Source organism: Phalacrocorax carbo, chromosome 1 (assembly GCF_963921805.1).
Source record: "Phalacrocorax carbo chromosome 1, bPhaCar2.1, whole genome shotgun sequence".
Taxonomy (NCBI): domain Eukaryota; kingdom Metazoa; phylum Chordata; class Aves; order Suliformes; family Phalacrocoracidae; genus Phalacrocorax; species Phalacrocorax carbo.
In genome coordinates, this window is record NC_087513.1 from 217520882 (window position 1) to 217539952 (window position 19071).

The following is a 19071-nucleotide window of genomic DNA, read 5'->3' on the forward strand; positions in this document are numbered from 1 at the left end:
AGTGAAGAAACAGACCCTTTTATTCCTTTAAATCTGCTTCCTGATAGTTTCGCCTGGTGCCCTCTAGTTCTTGCGTCAACCAAAGCGTTTGCTGCTGAGGAACCGGTTGCTCAGCCGAAGCAGCTGCAGTTGTGGCACAAGGCTCTTCTTGCCTCGTAACAGACTGATTTCAGCAGGAGTTCAGGGCCCGGCCCCGCTGTGGCCAGCGGGGGGCTGCGATCGTGAGCTCTCAGAGGGTGTTTGGTGGGCGTTTGTCATAAGACACCCGGGCGTTGCGGGAGGACGGGAGGGATGGTAGGGTTATCTGCCGCCTGAGCCCTTCCCGTCGCACCTTTCTGGAGGGGTTGCGGGTCAACACTGAAGACAACATGAAAACAGGAGCTTTTGCAGCAGCGTGTCCCTGTGACATTCCCTGCCGTATCCGTGAGCCCCTACAGGTACAAGGGGACACCATCTGCTCTTGCCGCACCCGCTGCCGAGAGAGGAATGCCGAGACTTAAGAGACTGCGCTTGAAAGCACGCTGCCTTTACGCGTGTGCCTCTGTTGTTGTCTGTCTGTCTGGGAAGCCGCGTTAGTTGTCCCTGCTATGGATCAGGCAAAACAAGGGCTTGCTTAGATCCGAGTCCCTTGCAAGTAGTGTGAGCCTGGAGTATCTCATAGGCTGGCGTTCCCTTGTCCGGGTCTGCTGAAGCCCCTTGGCCTTCGTTGGCAAACTAAGGTGCTGGTGCCTTTTTCTTCTGGTGTTTTTCCTGCGCTTCAAATTCTAAGTTTTCACTGCTTAAAAAAAAAGAAAAAAAAAAAAACAATTAAATAAACACGGGGAATAAATGAGGAGCCTGGCCTCTTGTGGCTGTGAGGGAACCGTACAAGCGTGCGGCGAGGTTTGGAGGAAAAGGTAGTGGTTTTCATCAGAGCAGAGGATGGAGTCGGGGGGAGAATCCAGAGCGGCTTTTAGGCACGCGGGTCCAAACAGAAACCTCGGACTTCAGATGAGCGCAGGCGGTCGCTGCGAGCGTAACTTCATTACGTTGATCAGTTGGGCGCTTTGAGACGAAAGGCTGCTGGGCGACTGTGGAGCAGAGGGGGACGATGCCCGACTGTATCGGTTAGCCTTGTAAACGCTGTCAGCTCTCGCTGCAAACCTTGCTTACGGCAGCCCGGCTCCGGCAGCAGCACCCCTGCAAAGCCTGAGCCGGGGGCACCAGCCTGGCCCTGCCGAGAGCCTGGAGCTGCAGCTGCACGAGCTCCGAGCCGCCCGCTTTCCCTGCCCGGGAGCACCACGCTCTGTCCCGCGCTGGAGGCACCGGCCGGGGAACGTTGCACCCGCCAGAGCACCTGCAGCGAGCAGAAAAGCGGGGTCCCGGGTGGTTGTGCGGGGCGGTTTTCCGCGGCGGGTCCAGCTTGGGGCAGCCTCTTGAAACTCAGGAGCGGTTTATTTCATGCTGGGCGCTAAAAGACCGTAAGGAAATCAAGGCTCCAGCAAGCTGGGCTGGGTTCGATTTGCTGACCCAAAGCCTGAAAGCCTCTGGATCCCGTTAATAATGCCTTGAACCACCCGCGCATCCCAGTTTAGTGCCTGAAAATGGGGCGGCGAGGTAAGACCGGGCCGGTGTCATGGCAGAACTCAACGTGCTCTCTCAAAGCGAGCGACGTGCTGTCGTAAACACAAACCCCATAGCGGGCTAGTTAACAAAGACGAGTCCTGGGTGATCTGGCAGCCCTGGGAAGAGCCAGCTCTCCCCCCGCAAACCCACCAGACACCCTCTGTGTTTGGAGAGTGGCTCTGCCTGGGGGCAGCAGGACGGGCTAATTGGGAGGCTTTGATTAATGGGCAGCGCCTGTTTCTGACACAGGTGGTGTTTCTGCACATTAAAGCGCCTGCCTTTATGGAGGTTTCTCTTATTGAATTATAGGGAATGTGCTTGATACCCCCGCAGCCTCGGGATATCGGACCAAAAGGTAGCAGGAGAGCCTCCGTCCCCTCCTCCCCCTCTTCCCTTCTGCCCCATTTTTGTTGTTTTCCTTCAGGAACGGGGAATTTAGAGACATGACTTTTTCTTCCAAGCGCTTCCTGTCGATTTTTGTTATTTATGTTATTCCCAGCTGGTTTTGCTGCCACTTTGCGAGCTCCACGTGCCTCCTGGCTTGCACTCGCCCGTGCGGTTGTTGGCCAGGAGGCTTGCCGCACGCCACGTCTCGAGATTTACCAAGCCTAGCTGATATGTTTAATTTATAACTGCTGCCTTAATTGAATAATCCGATTTAATCCGTCACTCGGTGCATGATCCAAACAGTCTCCAGAGGGGCTCAGCCGAGAATACAAAGGGAATGTGCGCTCTGGGGTTTGCGGCGGGGGTCCGGGGTGGCGGGGATGCGCGGGGGCTGCGGCTCCGGGGATGCTGGCACGGAGCTCGCCGCCGTCGCGGCACCGACAGCTTGACGTCTCTGCCGCAGAGGGAAGAAACCCTTCTCTGCCTTTTCCAGGGGACATATCCGAGCCCTGCTGCTCTCCTTTCTGCTACGTGAAGCAGGACGGGCGATGGCAGGACTGTGAGGAGGTGGACGGTGATGATGATGATGATGATGAACCGGTCGCAATGGGGCAGCTCCGAGGGTGCAGGATTCCTCCCCGTGCTCTGACTGGGGACGGCGAGGGTGGGAGGCAGCTCGGCCGTGGCCGCACGACGCTCCCCCCTGTGCAGGTTTAGATGTTTGTTTCCTTTTTAACAAAACCCAAATTAAATATTCCCCCTTGTAACATGTCAGAAAAATACCGAGGCGGGTCGCCCCCGTGATCCCGGGGACCGACGGCAGCCTGGAGGCCGCGCCCGGTGCACGCAGATGAGCAGCTGAAAGGTTGTGTTGCCAGGGCACTCTCGGAACTGATCACACTCCGAGGCTGCTTAGCTCTTGTTTGCCTTTTCACTCGAGTACGCAGAGGCGCCGGGGCGAAGCAGAGCGTGCTTCTTAAGGGAGCGACAGAAAGCATCTCCTGCCTGAGGTTAAAAACCAAAGGGGGGCATTTCCTGAAAATATATAGGGGTTTCGTTTTGGTTTGTGATCTCATATCTTAAATATTACGCCAGAGGAAGAATACCCTTCGGTACGGCTGCACGGCGCTTGCCGGGCGGCGCTCACTTAGAGGTGGGGGTTCAAAACCACCGCTTTCCAGCGCTGATTTTCTAAACCTTTTGGACTGAATTAATCTGTTACGGCTCTTCCTGAAGCTGAATAAAGGAGGAGGAAGGAAAAGTGTTGGTTTTTTTTTTAGTGTAGAGATTTTGAACAACGGGCAGTGCAGGAAATCTACTTTTTAATTGTAAAGCGGCAGATTTTGAGCACGCTGAGCAGCTACAATGTCGAAATCGGTTGGCGTTTCAAAGCTGAAGGAAAATGGGTGACCAGGAATATCAGCCCGCCCCGGTCCGAAGGAAATCCGTTTTATTTTGGACAAGACAGGGTCCTCGACGAGTTCGGTATTTGAGCGCGCGTAGCACTTGTTGTTGCCTGCAGGTCAGGTCAGGCTTTGCAAGGCAACAGCTTTGGTCTAGTTTGAGCTTCATCTTCTTCCCCATCCCCGCGCCACCGACTGGGTCCGGCGCCCGCCAGCGCCTTCTCGGGGGATGCGGTGGATCCCGGCCGGTGGATGCAGAGCCCGGCCGGAGGAGAGCGATCCCACGGTGGGTGCGGACCTGGAGATGTCACCCCGTGGTACCCTGAGCCCGGGCGGTCGGAGAAGCACCGCTGAATGAATTGATTTGATAAATGGACATTTATTACACTCACAAATTGGCTGAAACCAATTTCGGTCACATCAACCCCTGATAACTGCTAGGGTATTGATTTGTGTAAAGTAATACAGTGAATTTATCAGTTCAATAGCAAGCTGAAGGGCCTCTCAGAGACACCGCGCTACAGTTACGCTGTTACAGATGTACAAAATAAAGTGAGAGCGCTGCAGCGACGCTGGAAATGGCTCCGAAGAAGAAGGCCCGGGCGTCATCATCAGCCTCTTTGCTTGGACATTGGGTCTGAAGGTCTTAATGAAATTTCAGCAAAGCAGCGCGACCTACCTCCTTTTATTTATTTATTTCTGCCACCCCCGAGGTTGCAGGAGGAAAGGGACAGCTTTCCAAGAGGCAAAGCGCGGATTTCTTGCGTGGCTATCAACGGAGAGCGGTCACCGCGGCCAGCGGCCGCTCCGTGGGTACGGAACCCAAGGAGAGGAGCGCTCCGGCGGGCTCTGCTCGCTGGGGTTTGCCTCCTCCGGGCGGGCGCGGAGGCCCTGCCCTCTCCTAGGACGGCGTCTCTCTTCCTCCCTTGCTGAACCTGAACTGTGCGACCTCGGAGAGGCGCCCGCAGCCGCGGCTGCGAGGGCCGGGCGCGCGGCGGCCCCTCTCTGGCGACAACCCGACCCCGTCAGGTTGTGCGAACCTCGAGAGCGCCGAGGCGAGGCTGCGTGCTCGAACACCTCCTCGGTTTAAGGCTGCTTATAGAAAAGGTTTCGCTCCTCATCACTCCGTTGACCCAACTAACCCACTCCTCAGTGACGATCAGCGCCTTCCAGCCGGGTTCTCACACTGAATCACAAGCGCTAACTTTACGGTGGTTCTTTATGAGGTGGTTTATATCCCTGCTACGAGCGCGACGAGCATTTACCCATAAAGTCTGGTATCCTGCCGCAGAGGGGAGTGAAAAAAGACCGCACTTAACCTCGCTGCCTTCGGACCGTTGAACGTGCTGACCCCTGCAAGTGGTCACTCCGTGCCCCGAAGCAAAAGATTATTACCTTTATTATCTTAGCTGAGATAGCTGCAGAAATTGTCAGCGGTCATGTTATTCCCCATCAATTTTTAAAAAATATATCCACCCCGGGCGTTTGACCTCACGTTTGCCGCGGTGGAGGGCGGGGAAGGAGCACGTGCGCCGCCGGGGAGGGCACGCGGTGGGATGCGCTCGGAGATGTGCGGGGGCTGGGACGGCCGCGGCACGCCTGGGCTCGCACCTCCGCGCCAACGGCACAGCCACCTCCTCCTCCTCCTCCTGCCGCGGCCGTTTTTGGGGGGGCGACGTGGCCCGTGAGCGGCTGGAGGACAGGACTGGATACCCGCCCAGCTTCGCCCCGGACCTCCGAGAGAACAGAGCCGTATCGCCGGCCGCAGCCGGAGCTGGTCCGCGGGACCGAGCAGAGACGCCCGGGCAGGGCGAGGCAGAGCCGGCCGCAGGCCAGAGCTGCAGCCTGGCTCTGCGCCCGAGCTAATTAAGCCTTGACAGGAGTCGGGACTCATTAGCCTGGCCGAGGCACTGGGTAATGCATCTCGATTGCGTCCAGGCCGAAAATGGCAAGTCCTCGTGCCGCTGGGGCTCGAGTTCCCACTAACTTCACGATCCCTGCGCTCAGTCCCGTTTCACCGGGTGGATGTGGCCCTGGATTTTAAGGTTAAACTGGGCTTTTTTGGCTGTTTGAGCGGTCCCTCCGCATAGCGCGGCGATGCAAGCCTTCATCCTCTGGCTGAGCTGCCGCCGCCTTTCGGGAAGAGCCCTCACCTTTCCCTGCAGACTCCGCAGGGATTAGGGATTCAGTCACACTCCTCTCTGAAAGTCGCTGCAGTGGTTAATTACCCTCATTATTAAAAAAACCTTCTGTCTTATTTCTAGTTTGAAATAAGACATTCACCCAGCCCCTGGAGCATGTTAATTTTGTCTGCTAGATGAGTGAGGCGTGTGCTTTCTTGTGGAGATACTTAATGACTCTGGTCAAGTCAATCCTCAAACCTCTCGTTGTTAACCTCAGTAGACTGATTTTTTTCTTGCTTCTGAAATCTTCAGGTTCACTTGAGGCTTCGGACTTGTATTCCCTAATCCTCGCCGCATCTATCGGCTTCCGCCCTACCTGGGTCTCCTCGAGCGCAGGCGCGGGCTCAGAGCAGCTCTCCTCAGCAGCAGGAGCAGCTCCAAGAGCTCGGTGGCGCCTCAGGGGTCGGTGCTGGGACCGGTGCCGTTTAACATCTTTGCTGGCGACACGGGCAGGGGGATCGAGTGCACCCTCAGCAAGTTTGCCAAGGACACTGAGCTTGGGGTGTCACCCAGAGGGACCTGGACAGGCTTGAGAGGGGGGCCTGTGCAAACCTCATGAACTTCAACAAGGCCAAGTGCAAGGTCCTGCGCCTGGGCTGGGGTAACCCCAAGCCCAAATACAGGCTGGGTGGAGAATGGATTGAGGGCAGCCCTGCCGAGAAGGGCCTGGGGGTGCTGGGGGTGAAAAGCTGGACACGAGCCGGCAACGTGCGCTCGCAGCCCAGACCCCCACCCGTGCCCGGGGCTGCATCCCCAGCAGCGCGGGCAGCAGGGCGAGGGAGGGGGTGCTGCCCCCCTGCCCCGCTCTGTGAGACCCCCCTGCAGCGCCGCCTCCAGCTCGGGGCTCCTCAGCACGGGACAGACACGGGGCTGTGGGAGCGGGGCCAGAGGGGGCACAGAAATGCTCCGGGGGCTGGAGCCCCTCTGCTGCGAGGCCGGGCTGGGAGAGCTGGGGTTGTTCAGCCTGGGGAAGGGGAGGCTGCGGGGAGCCCTTATTGCGGCCTCCCAGGGCTTAAAGGGGGGCTGTGGGAAGGGTGGGGGCGACCTCTTTAGCAAGGCCTGCTGTGACAGGCCAAGGGGGGATGGTTTTAAACTAAAGGAGGGGAGATTCAGACTGGATCGAAGGGAGAAATGTTTTACGCTGAGGGTGGTGAGACACTGGCCCAGGTTGCCCCGAGAGGTGGTCGATGCCCCATCCCTGGGCACATCCCAGGTGAGGCTGGACGGGCTCTGAGCGACCTGATGGGGCTGAAGATGTCCCTGCCCATGGCAGGGGCTTGGCCTGGATGAGCTTGGAAGGTCCCTTCCCACCCAGACCCTTCTGTGATTCTAGGAAATGCACTTGCGACTCCTGAGTGCAGCTGTACCGTCCGGCTGCTGGGATGTTTCACCTGAGCTGCTGCTATTAAACATCTTCCCACCGTGTCTCCTGCTGGCGCTGGCAGAGGCAGCATTTCACCGCCAGTCTGGAGGCGGTGATACGCAGCTTCGTTTGACATGCAAAATGGAAATAGTTATTAAATATTTCCCCTGGCAGTCCACTCGCCCTGTTCCTGCAGGAAGACCTCCTCACGTGCCGCGGGTGGGATGCCTCTTCTTAGGGGTCTTTCGTTCTCCCATTCCCCGTCACGCAGAGGGTTTAGTGGGCTGACTTTCCTTTTTCCTCAGGTTGAATTCAGATTTCCCCATTTATAAAGGTGATATCACGCTCTCCCGCCAGCTCCGGGGAGGAAACAAATCCACAGCTCCTCACGGTGCTCTGGGGAGACGCGGGGAGGCGAGAGCCCGGGGCTGAGGGGCAAGGGCAGAGGCTCAGACCCAGGCTGCATTTCGGGGGTGCCGGTCCCAGGGAGGGGAGCGGGGGCTCGGGGGTGGCGGCCCAGGGAGGGGAGCGGGGGCTCGGGGGTGCCGGTCCCAGGGAGGGGAGCGGGGGCTCGGGGGTGGCGGCCCAGGGAGGGGAGCGGGGGCTCGGGGGTGCCGGTCCCAGGGAGGGGAGCGGGGGCTCGGGGGTGGCGGTCCCAGGGAGGGGAGCGGGGGTTCTGGGGTGGCGGTCCCAGGGAGGGGAGCGGGGGTTCTGGGGTGGCGGTCCCAGGGAGGGGAGCGGGGGTTCTGGGGTGGCGGTCCCAGGGAGGGGAGCGGGGGTTCTGGGGTGGCAGTCCCAGGGAGGGGAGCGGGGGTTCTGGGGTGCCGGTCCCAGGGAGGGGAGCGGGGGCTCGGGGGTGCCGGTCACAGGGAGGGGAGCGGGGGCTCGGGGGTGCCGGTCCCAGGGAGGGGAGGGGGGGTTCGGGGGTGCCGGTCCCAGGGAGGGGAGCGGGGGCTCGGGGGTGGCAGTCCCAGGGAGGGGAGCGGGGGCTCGGGGGTGCCGGTCCCAGGGAGGGGAGCGGGGGTTTGGGGGTGCCGGTCCCAGGGAGGGGAGCGGGGGTTCTGGGGTGGCGGTCCCAGGGAGGGGAGCGGGGGCTCGGGGGTGCCGGTCACAGGGAGGGGAGCGGGGGCTCGGGGGTGCCGGTCCCAGGGAGGGGAGGGGGGGTTCGGGGGTGGCGGTCCCAGGGAGGGGAGCGGGGGCTCGGGGGTGCCGGTCCCAGGGAGGGGAGCGGGGGCTCGGGGGTGCCGGTCCCAGGGAGGGGAGCGGGGGTTTCATTGCCGTGTTTGCTGTGGAAGGCAGCGAACACAGAGCTTTGCAGTGCCGCCTGTGCAGCGACGTTTAAAGAGCTTTATTTTAAAAGCGCGGGCGAGCTGCGGATCTCTGAGCGGCGTCCCTCTGTTCTTCTCCCTCGGGTGCTGCTGTTTTCCTCTGCTACCCTAAAGGGAACGTAGGTTCTCGTTCTCGGGCATCTTGCCCGTTTCATGCCCTGCTTCTATCAAACATAACGCGCCGCGTCTTCGGTGGCGCTGACGCCCGGCCGCTGCCGTGCGAAAGGCACGCGTGAGGGTCCGTCTCCCCGGAGCCTCCCCGTCGTTTATAACGCCGTGTGGTTTTAGTTTATGTCGTTTCCTACAAATATCGCCAAACGCTTCACAACGTGCACCGATCCATACGGCAAGAATAACTCTTTTTAAGAGCTGTAATGCGGGCCGTGTTTAAATAATGCAGATAAATCAGGAAGACTGAGATGCGAGTCTGAACCAGAAGCTGGAAATTCAGTGCATTGCAGTGCCTCTGCGGTTAGCTCTCAGCACACAGGCGGTGATCTGGCGAGGTCAGGGCTCCGCTCTGGAGCCTTGCGCCACGTCGTTTTGCGAGGGCCAGCTGCCAGGTTGTGCCCGAGCCGCGGATGAGCCACCCTACCCGCCTGCACCGGTATTTCCCATTTACTGGTGGTCACTTCGGAACGTGTCAGGCTGTTTTCCGTAGGCTGTGCTCGAAGGTTGGTGGCACTTGCTTGGACTCCAGGGGAGGCTGGACAGGCACAGGAGACCCCCAGAGCTGGAGATAGCTGGGGGGCAGCAGAACGCGGGAGGGAGGTCCCGGGGATGGGGCGCACTCGTCCCTGAGCCTCCTCCTTCGCCCGCCGCTCCGGGGAGCATCGCTGCACCAGCGGGCACCCACAGTGGGTAGAGGAGACACCCAGTCCATCTGCGGGTGTCTCCCAACCACCAGACACCAAGTCCAGTCCAACCAAGGGGGTATCTAATATTAAAATGCTAAGAATTGAATACTTAGCCAACAGGCCAAGCAGCAGCGGACCCCAGGGCAGTCACTCTTGTGCCCCACAGGCCAGGTCCAGCCTACAGGTGACTACGTTTGACGCTCTTGGCCTCAAAAGCCATCCCTTATCTTCCAGATAAGCCTAGCGCAGCGATGCTAGTGGTTTGGTGAACGTGCTCACAGAGTCCGAGGGGGTTCGGCGGGGCTGAATCGCAGCTCGGGTGGCTGTGGGCCACCCCGGGGGGGGTAGGAGGCATCGCCAGCTCCGCCAGGCAGGCCAGCGTCTGTCCTGGGGAAGGCGTGTGCTGTTAGGACTAGGAGTTTGGGAGGCCATTGGGCGTTTCGGTTTCCAAACCCTCCTTGCCTTTTGTAAAAATTTCCATTGGTATCTTAACCAGGATGCCCTTGGACATCGCTGTCCGGCGCGGAGGTACCCGGCTCTCCTTTCCCAGTCCTTCTGGACTTGCACCAGTTCAGAGCTTTTGCGACCTTCAAACCTAACCTCCCGCTTTCCACCTCCATGCAAGAAGTAACGCATAAACCTCCCCAAGCCTGCTTTTTCACAGGAAGGTTGCGCTTGCGAGCTGGCAACGCGGCGTGCCTCTCGCATCCTCCCCTCGCCAGCCCCCCTCCCCGTCGCCCCGTCCATCCATCCATCCCTGTCCCCCCTCCCGGCCGTCGCCCTGGCAACGCTGAGTGCACATCCTGGAAAACTTTATCCGAAATCTGCTCTGGGCAGCTTTCCAAATCCATGCTAACCTGATTAGGTGTCTCTGGGGCCTTGGCTGGCTAATCAAATTAGATAGCACTAATGGTAGTGAGGACTTTGAGTGGGTAGAGAGCAGTAAAACATAGTGTATACTTAGTGATAATTATACTTGCTTTTGTGTCATTGATTTATATGCCTTTTCCCCCCCCCCCGTTTTTTGTTTTCCTTGTCTTTAAATGCAGCTATTCGGAGGAAGGAAAATGGCTGGTATGACGAGGAGCACCCACTGGTCTTTCTTTTCTTGGGATCGTCTGGAATAGGTAACGTCTGGGTTGCGGTGAGAGGGGCGGAGAGCCCCGTGGAGCGGCTGGGCTGGGAGAGCCGGCGGCGGCAGGGCTGCTCCTCGGGCTCCCCCTGCGCCCGGCAGCACTTTTTTGGAGTAAAAAACCATTTAAAAGTGCCGTCGTCCTTCCAACTGGTCACCCAGTCCCTGGTCCCGCAGGGCAACCGCTGCCAGACTCCGGCACACACGGCCACGGCCCGTCCTGGGGCACAGGCGGCCTCGCGCCGGTCCGTCCCGGGGGAGCGGCTGCCCTCCGAGCCTCAAAAAGGGGCAGTTTTCACAAGAAAAGTGTTATTTTAACAGCCCTGTGCTTTCCGGGAGGAATGCCTCCATGGGTGGGGTAACAGTAGGAATTTTGCTGCTCGCAAACCAAATCTCTGCTCATCTTGCTCCTGTGGGCTGGCATCGCCTTGTAGTGACGGGATTTTATTGACACCGATAATATTTGTCCTCCAGCACAATGAAACGCAACACGACGGCGGATCAGTTCATGAAATGGGCGAAATGACTTTTAGTCAGGGAGAAAAGGGGCGCGGGGGGAGGCGGGAAGGGGGCTTTAAAGAAACCGAACGGTGACATTTGAAACAACCTCGGTGCTTCTCCTGCGTCCGCTGGCTCCCGCGGTCCTCGGGAAGGTGCCGGTGCCGGAGGGGTTAATGCGAGGGGACACACGCGCCGCTGGCTGCCTGGCCAGGCTCCTGCCTCAGAGCAGTGGCAGGCCGAGTATTAACTCTAAATGAGTTGCTATAAAGCTGTATAAAACCAGTAAGAAATGTTTTTGAGACTTCATTGCACCGCTTATAGCAGGTCTGAAGGCTCAGTAATGGCAATTGTCAGCCCTTCAGCTCCCGTGTAGTTCCGTGGGTTGTTTTTTTTCCCCCTTCTTTTACTGCCGTAAAAACGAACGCTGAGATAAGAAAGCAAAGCAGCTGAGAATTTTATTGTATCAAATGGATATTTTATATAGGTCTCGCTGTAGCAGCAGTCTGAAAGCCCAAATACGCGCAAGCTAAAACGCCTGATGCGTCTTCACATTTCAGTAGCCTCCCAACAGCAGTTAAAGATCCGCTCACATATATGTGCGTACGCACGACACGCGTGAGTACACAGAAACGCCCACACGCCTGCACATCGGGACCGACGATCCGGCGGCACACGAAGCCAGCAAAGCCCGAACTGAAACAAGATGCTAAGTTTTGGCAGAGGTTTTACCCGCCGGGGCAGGCTTCCCGGGTTTTTGCAGCCCTGTTGTGGTGATCTCATTACCTGAGCCCGCAGATCTGACCCACCAAGCCTGCCGTCACCGAAAATACGGCTTTGTCAGGGTGGGGCTGGGCAGATGGGCCAGTAAGACTCTCCTTTTTTTTTTTTTTTTTTGATTTAGGTTTGATTTAAGCAGCTGGCAGATTTAAGCCGGTAGATTTAAGCCACAATCATTTTACTTAGCAGTAGCTGTCGGTGGCGTAGCCGCGTGCCTGCTCTCTGCCCTGGCCTGTCAGGGTGTTTGTTTGCCAGCGTGCAGGTAAATCTGAAGTGGATAAATGTGCAGCCCGCGGGCTTCAGCCGCTGTGCGAGGAGCCGGCGTTAACCCGCAGAGCAGAGCGTCCTCCGCGGCTGTGAAAGGCTGCACCCCGCCTCCGCTGACAGTCCCAGGAGCCGAAATCAGCCCCAATCCTCCACCTGATCAACCCGATAAACCCAGCAATTATGCGCCAGTGGGTGGCGGGAGGGAAGCTCCGGGGACGAGGGGATCTTCCCGACGCAGGGTAGAGCCTGCCTGGTCAGTGAACAGAGGGGTTGGGAGGACACGATCTGGCCTTGGTGAGCTGTGCTCGTCCGGCTCGGCGGGGATTTGCCCCGTTGCCCGTTGATCCTAGTCCTAGAATTTTATGACGGTCACCTTATATACATCAAAAAAAGAATATCCCATTTCCCTGAAATTCTTTATCTAGAGAGTAAAAGACATTTCCCTGAAATTCTTTATCTAGAGAGTAAAAGACATCGCACATGAAACCTAGAATATTGAGAATAAATGTAGCAAAACGCTGATCTAACCACACCTTTTTGGGGAAAATAAATTAAGACCTCTCTGCCCATCGTGTAAGAATGAACTACTAAAAACGAAGCAGCCGGCGCGGCGCTGCCGCCCCCCTCCTCACCCGTTAGCTGCAGCCGGGGGGTCCGGCCCGGGCCCCGCGGCGGGGCGTTATCCCGGGGCTCCCACAGCGACGCCCTCTTCCCACGGGTGCCTTTGCAGAAAAGTCTGTGTATTGGTAACGGGGGGTGCCAGCCCTGGCGTTAGCGCAGCTGACGGACAGACGGACGGTGACCAAGCCTGCTTTAACACGAGTCTTTTCTTCCCGTCTTTGGAACAGGTAAAACGGAGCTGGCCAAGCAGACGGCCAAGTACATCCATAAGGACGTCAAAAAGGTAAAGGGCTCTTCCCTTCGCTTTTTGCCGTCCCGCTGCGGTCGGCGGCGGGGCGTTGTCTGGCTTTGCTGGGCTGGGAGTGCGGCTCACCGGGCAGCCCGGCTGCGTTGCAGCGCGCTGAGCTCAGCCAGGGGAGAGAAATGCGAGGTCTGCATGTGCGCGCCGCGAAAGGGCTTCTGCTGCCTTAAAATGACCCCGTGAAGCTCCCTGTCCACGTTACCAGTATTTGAACTGTAAAAATCCGGACGGATTTAACAATATCTTGTGTTCCCGGCTGGACGCTGCCGTCATTTTGACGTCCTGCGTTGTGAACGTGGGGTTTTTGCCTCTGTTAGTAATAACGCTGCGAATTTTTAGGAGGATAAAATACTGAAAATCCCTTTTACGTGGCCTTGGCTGCACCACTTGTCGCCTTGTCCCCGTACGGACAGCGGGGGTGGCAGCGGTGGCTTAGCAGGGGGATGGTTCAGGGATATCTAAGATTTTAGAACAGGGAGCACTTAAAGCCGGGCTCCCCGATTCACGTGTGAGCCTCTGCCTGCCTTGGGGACGTGCCCAGCTCTCTCCCACCGAGGGCTGGGGAAGGCGCGGAGGCTGGAGCCGGGGAAAAGGAGGAAACACAAGCTGAGCCGCCCCCTGCGCCGACGCTAGATTAACTCCTCGCCCCCACATCCTCTGGCAGAGAACGGGCACAAGGTAAAATGACACGTGTAGGAAGATCAAAAGTAAAACAGCGCTATAAAAAATGGCTGTTCTGGTTTCTTTTCCTCATCCTTCTATAATTGCCTTCCAGAAGCAATAAATCCCGGCTCCTGGGTCTCGGGCACCTTCATCCCCAGCTCCCACACCTGGAACTGGTCAGTGCCCGGCCAAACATCAAACGGAGAGATCAGTGAAACGCCGAAGGTTGCGTTAATTCAATAGCACGCGCGAATCGGAGTTTTACTGGCAGTGAATCGGCTCGGCTGTCAGTGCTGTGACGGGCGGCGTGAGGGGGGTCACGAGCCCCACGGGCCGTCATGGGGCTGCAGCAACTCGCAGGGACTGTCGGGTTAAGAAAGGAAAGCCGGGAACCGTCCCATTTTCGTACTGCTAGAGAGGCTGCCGGGTGATGGCAAGCGCTAACCTCCCTACCCAGCCTGCGCGGCGTGGACGGGGAGGCGGGGGGACTGGGAGCAGCTGCTGCAGAGCCCGGCTCCGCGTTGCTTGTGCCGGCTGCTCACCGGGACGCTGGAGGGACGCCCCTCGGCCCCAGCTTTGTACGCCTCGCTCTGCCCTGGGCTCTTTGCTGGTATTTTAATATTTTGCAAGGAAATGTGGCTGGTTTGAATTGAAATCTGACCTAAACTGGCCTGAACTCTTACCGCCACCCCCAAACACCGGCATTTCACGGGAGAGTGGCGAACCAGGCAGGAAGGAGGGAGCAGCACCGTCTTGGTTTGGTGCCCCTCAGCATCACCCGGGACCAGACAAGCTCTGGCTGCGCTACCGAACGTCCCACCCATTAGCTCTGAAGGTGAATGGTCAAGGTCAGGACCCTTCCAGCCCAAACCCTTGTGTGATTCTCCGGTCCCTGGGCGGCTGTGGCTGTTCCTGCGCTGTGTGCACGTGCCCGGCCGAGCTGCGCACACCGACAGGGCTCCTCCACGGTACCTGCTCTTGTTCCCCGTGTCCGCGCACCCTCCCACCTCCATTCCCTCTTCCCAGTAAATAACTCTTCCACTTGGGTCTCGGGCTGTAGCTGGGGGATAATATCTGTGGTGGCACGTTTGCAGCCAGCCTCGGAGGGTCTCCGGCAGGGCGGGATCGCTGCCTGATCCCGCCTGGAAGTCGTGCAGGGCGGAGCGGGGAGGTGCCGGCTCCCGTGGGGGATGCCGACGGAGAGCTGTCGTGTCCGGCTGGCCGTGCCGGCGCTGGTGCTGGGAAACTCCCCGCTCGCCGCCTTCGTGGGCAGCTGGCATAACTGGTGATCCTCGTGGGTCCCCTCCGACTGAAATATTCTGTTCTGTTCTATTCTATTCTATTCTATTCTATTCTATTCTATTCTATTCTATTCTATTCTATTCTATTCTATTCTCATACTAGAGCTAGGTTATAGCTGCAAGCCCGGGAAATTCAATATCTGCAGTGAATCATCAGTTTTTCCAATGCAAAAAGGGCGCTTGGGTAGTCGCTGTAAATTCCCTAACAACATCACCTCTTTGAGACGATCGCCCACGACCCTGCTTTACCTCGGCTTTACAATTAGGATTTTATTTTCGCGGAGAGGCGTTGCGTTCTTCCTGCGATTTGTTTCTAAAAAGCTGAATATCCGCTTTATTTCGCGAAGTGGAAGCTGCTGTCTCGGTCCCGTCTGTATCGCGCCGGCCCTTCCGACGAGCAGAGCGTCTGAAGGGAATCTCGGCCGGGGGCTGTTCCTGGCTCTCTTTGAGAATCTGCGGGCATCTTCCTCTCCCTCAGAACAAAACCCTCGGCATTTTGTGGTGGGTCTGGCCGCCGCAAAACCACGCGTTCCGCCAGGCAGCCGCCTGCCTGGTTCTGGAGGAGCCTGCCAAATGCAGCGAAGCTTCGAGCCAATTAATCAAATACCGTGTTAAGTATTTCTTTCTCTTGCAGGGTTTCATCAGACTGGACATGTCAGAGTTCCAGGAGCGGCACGAGGTTAGTAAATGGGCTGTTCCTGCTTCCAAGGGGTGCAGCTTCGAGTTTAATGGGTAATTTAAACAACTCCTGTCCATGCCCTGCGCTTGGTCCCTGTCCTGGGCGGTGCTGAGCATCCCCCCGCTGCCGCTGAACGCAGCATCTCCTGTCTCACCCTGGCAGTGGCGTCCAGGACCTTCCAGAATTGCCTCCGTGTTCTCCAGAAACTGGGTGGTTTGGTGTGTCAAAGACCCAGAGCAACAGCAGCTGCTCCGGGCTGTGCAGTATGGGAAACAGCAGCCAAAAAAGCACGTTAATCTCAAAAAAATCAGGAACAGAGACCAAGGAGCAAGAAAAGCTCCGATGATTTGCACCTGACGCTGAGGCTCCTGCACACGGTGTCGACCCTTGGGGGAAGAGCGACTGAGAAGGGATCATACTGTGCATGAAAACCTGCAGGCTGGGCACGAGCCACGTGCCGCACGTCACCCGCCCGTGCCGGGGCTGGCCGCGCTCCCGCGCCCCGGCGGGCAGAGCTCAGCCCAGAGCGCCGCTCCCCGCCGCACCTCCGACACGGTGCCGACCCGGTGTGGGATCGGCGCCTCAGCGTGCCTCCCGCGGGAGGAAAGGGGGGAATCCAGGAGACGACAGGTCTGCGGCGCAGAGGCCACCCCTCCCGCCACCCCTCCGGCCCAAGTCCGGTGCCGCGGGAGGCGTGGGACATCCCACCGGGGTCACCCCCGGAGCTGGGGGGGCCCCAGACCCCTTTGGAGGGCTCCGTCTCCCTGGAAAGCAGCAAGGCCCTAGCTGAGCTAGGATCGTAACATTTTTCTTTTGACGGCTGTGTAGGGACCCTGTATTTTTTATCGATGCTGTTGGTCTGGCGCACCCAAATCCAGAAAGCGTGGGATGAGAAATATCCCGTGAGGGATCTGAGGATCGTCCCCATGAACGCTGGAGCCGCTGCGTTGTGTTATGGAGACGGGGAAGGAGGAGGAGGCGGCCTGGCTGCCTGGGACCTGGGAGGATGGTGTCCTGAAGGAGAGGAGGAGGAAGGTGCTGGGGAGGCGCTCGGAAGGACCGGTCCAGCATGGGAAAACCTCTTTTTCTTTGCATTTCTTGCGGCTGAGGGCTGCAGCCAGCCTCTGCCCCTACACACCGGGCTGCGAGCGGGCAGGGGTCAGGCAGACCCTCACGCTCGGTGTGCCAGGCTGCCACAAAGGCTGATTTGAGTTTTGACCTGGCACGAGGCAGCGGGAGCCTCAGCATCATCGTCAGGAGCTGCAGGGCCCTAGAAAAGGTCCAGAAAATGTGTTATTTTATCCAAAGTGAAGGGGTGTGGGAAGAGAAAGTAAAGGCGTGCTTGCGGCTGGCCTGATAGGTCGGTTGTGGTAGGGTCATACACCGTAGGAGTGAAAAATAGATAAAAATAAAGCCATGTTGATGATTCAGTACAAAGAAAGAGGAGTCGGGAAAAACAGCATAAATGTAAGATATAAAATACCGCGCCCTGACAAAGACGAGAGGCAGAGCAAAGGGAAGGAATAAAGCAGAGAATTGCGGCGAGAGCAATATAAATTTTTCAAGCAAACAAGGATCAGGAGGTCAGCGCAGGAGACAGCGTCCTTCGGAGGAGCCCGGGGAGCCGCACGTAGCCCCAGGCGCTGCGAAACAAATGCAACGAATTAGCTGCTGTCGGCTAATTTCTGCCCTCCTGTTCCCTGAGTCGGCGGGACCCCCCGCACCTCCGCAGCCCGCGTCCGTGGGAGCGGGCAGGGGCGGCAGCGGCGGCGCGCGGGGAGGGGGTGGCAGCTCGCCCCGGGCAGCCGGATCGTGTCGCGGGGCAAAAAGGAGCCGCTTGAGTGGGAGAATCACGGAATGGTTTGGGTGGGAAGGGACCTCCCAAGCTCATCCAGGCCAGCCCCCTGCCATGGGCAGGGACATCTTCAGCCCCATCAGGTCGCTCAGAGCCCGTCCAGCCTCACCTGGGATGTGCCCAGGGATGGGGCATCGCCCACCTCTCGGGGCAACCTGGGCCAGTGTCTCACCACCCGCAGCGTAAAACATTTCTCCCTTTGATCCAGTCTGAATCTCCCCTCCTTTAGTGTAAACCCATCCCCCCTTGGCCTGTCACAGCAGGCCTTGCTAAAGAGGTCGCCCCCACCCTTCCCACAGCCCCCCTTTAAGCACTGGGAGGCCGCAATAAGGTCTCCCCGCAGCCTTCTCTTCCCCAGGCTGAACAACCCCAGCTCTCCCAGCCCGGCCTCGCAGCAGAGGGGCTCCAGCCCCCGGAGCATTTCTGTGCCCCCTCTGGCCCCGCTCCCACAGCCCCGTGTCGGTCCCGCGCTGGACAGGTCGGGTGCTTGTCGGCGCTGGCTTTGGAGAAGCTGCCGTGGCTCCTCTCCTCTGCCAGCCCCGGCAGAGCCGGGCTCGCCGAACGGGGACGCACCGGCGCGGCCGTGCCACGGCACACGCGACTCTCGTCGCTGGCCGGCCCTGAGACCACGACAGACCCGCCCGTCGGCTGCGCTGCCTCCTTGCCCTCCATCAAGGAGAGGAAATGTCTTTGTTTTGTGAGGATTTGGGATTTAGCTCTGTGAATTTGTTCTGCTTCCCGTACAAGCGGCCGGCCGCCGGCTCTGCACGTCCGGCGTCCCGGAGCACCGCGGAGAATTCACAAACCGATAACTTTGTTCTTTTCAACTGTTATATGCCTAAAGGACTGTGACTTCAGGTGCACCCGCAGACCCGGGTTGCTTGAAAATGCTTGAAGCTGTATGTCAAAAATCACTTACCATTTCTCCAAATCATTTCTGTTATCAAAAATATTCTTGCAAACAATCTTATGAGTTTTTAAACCTCATTTAAAAAAAAGGTAGTGTCAAGAATTAGTGAAGCTGGTTATTGACACAGGAAAAATATTTTCCTTGCAGCCTCATCCCAAGCTTTGATTCCCCACCAGAGCCACCTGCCACTCATAATCCTTTGAATTCTTGCTCCTAAAAAGGCTAAAGGAGATGAAAACAGGCCTTGGGGCAGCTGGGACGGGGCACTCGGACACTGTGTGGAAAAGCACGGGTTGTGGCCCTTCGCTCCTGCCGGCTCTGCTGGTTAAAGCTCTGGGCGAGCCACCAACCTGCCTTTCACCAAACTGTTGCTTATTAAGGTGATTTTGGGTTAGCCGGGGCGCGGTAGATGTCACAAAGAATATAGACCTTGATTTGTCTGCAGCAAAGAGTCGTGGCTGCCTGCTGAGCCGCTCGGTACCGAGAGGGCCTTGCTCCTGGCATCCACGGACCAGCTTTCACGTGTCCTGTTGCTTCCTCCCAGGTCGCCAAGTTTATCGGCTCCCCGCCGGGCTACGTGGGCCACGAAGAGGGCGGGCAGCTCACCAAAAAGCTGAGGCAGTGCCCTAATGCTGTGGTGCTCTTCGACGAGGTCGACAAAGCCCACCCAGATGTCCTCACCATCATGCTGCAGCTGTTCGATGAGGTAAACCCGTGTTTCGGGGTCAGAGCTTGCGCAGGGGCCGTTCGGAAGGTGACTGTGAGCGGTGCAAGGGACGACGGCTGCAGGAGATGTCCTGGAGCGGAGCTGAAATGCTCCGGATCGGTGTGAGCCAGCTGGTCAGGCTCTTCTCCGTTTTAACACCAGGGAAGAGGATGATGCCGAGGTCTCCTGGTGGAATAAATGACATCTTTAGGCAAAGAAAAAGCCAGTGATG

At 58.2% G+C, this 19071-nt stretch overlaps 1 protein-coding gene across 1 annotated transcript in view; it reads left to right on the forward strand.

Annotated features, from left to right (window-relative positions):
* Positions 1-19071, forward strand: part of CLPB (ClpB family mitochondrial disaggregase) — an 86688-nt gene that overhangs the window by 58875 nt on the left and 8742 nt on the right. The window contains exons 8-11 of the mRNA XM_064441621.1: positions 10176-10253; positions 12652-12707; positions 15324-15368; positions 18678-18839. Of these exons, the coding sequence (XP_064297691.1) occupies positions 10176-10253; positions 12652-12707; positions 15324-15368; positions 18678-18839 (341 nt within the window). The remainder of the gene's footprint in view (positions 1-10175; positions 10254-12651; positions 12708-15323; positions 15369-18677; positions 18840-19071) is intronic.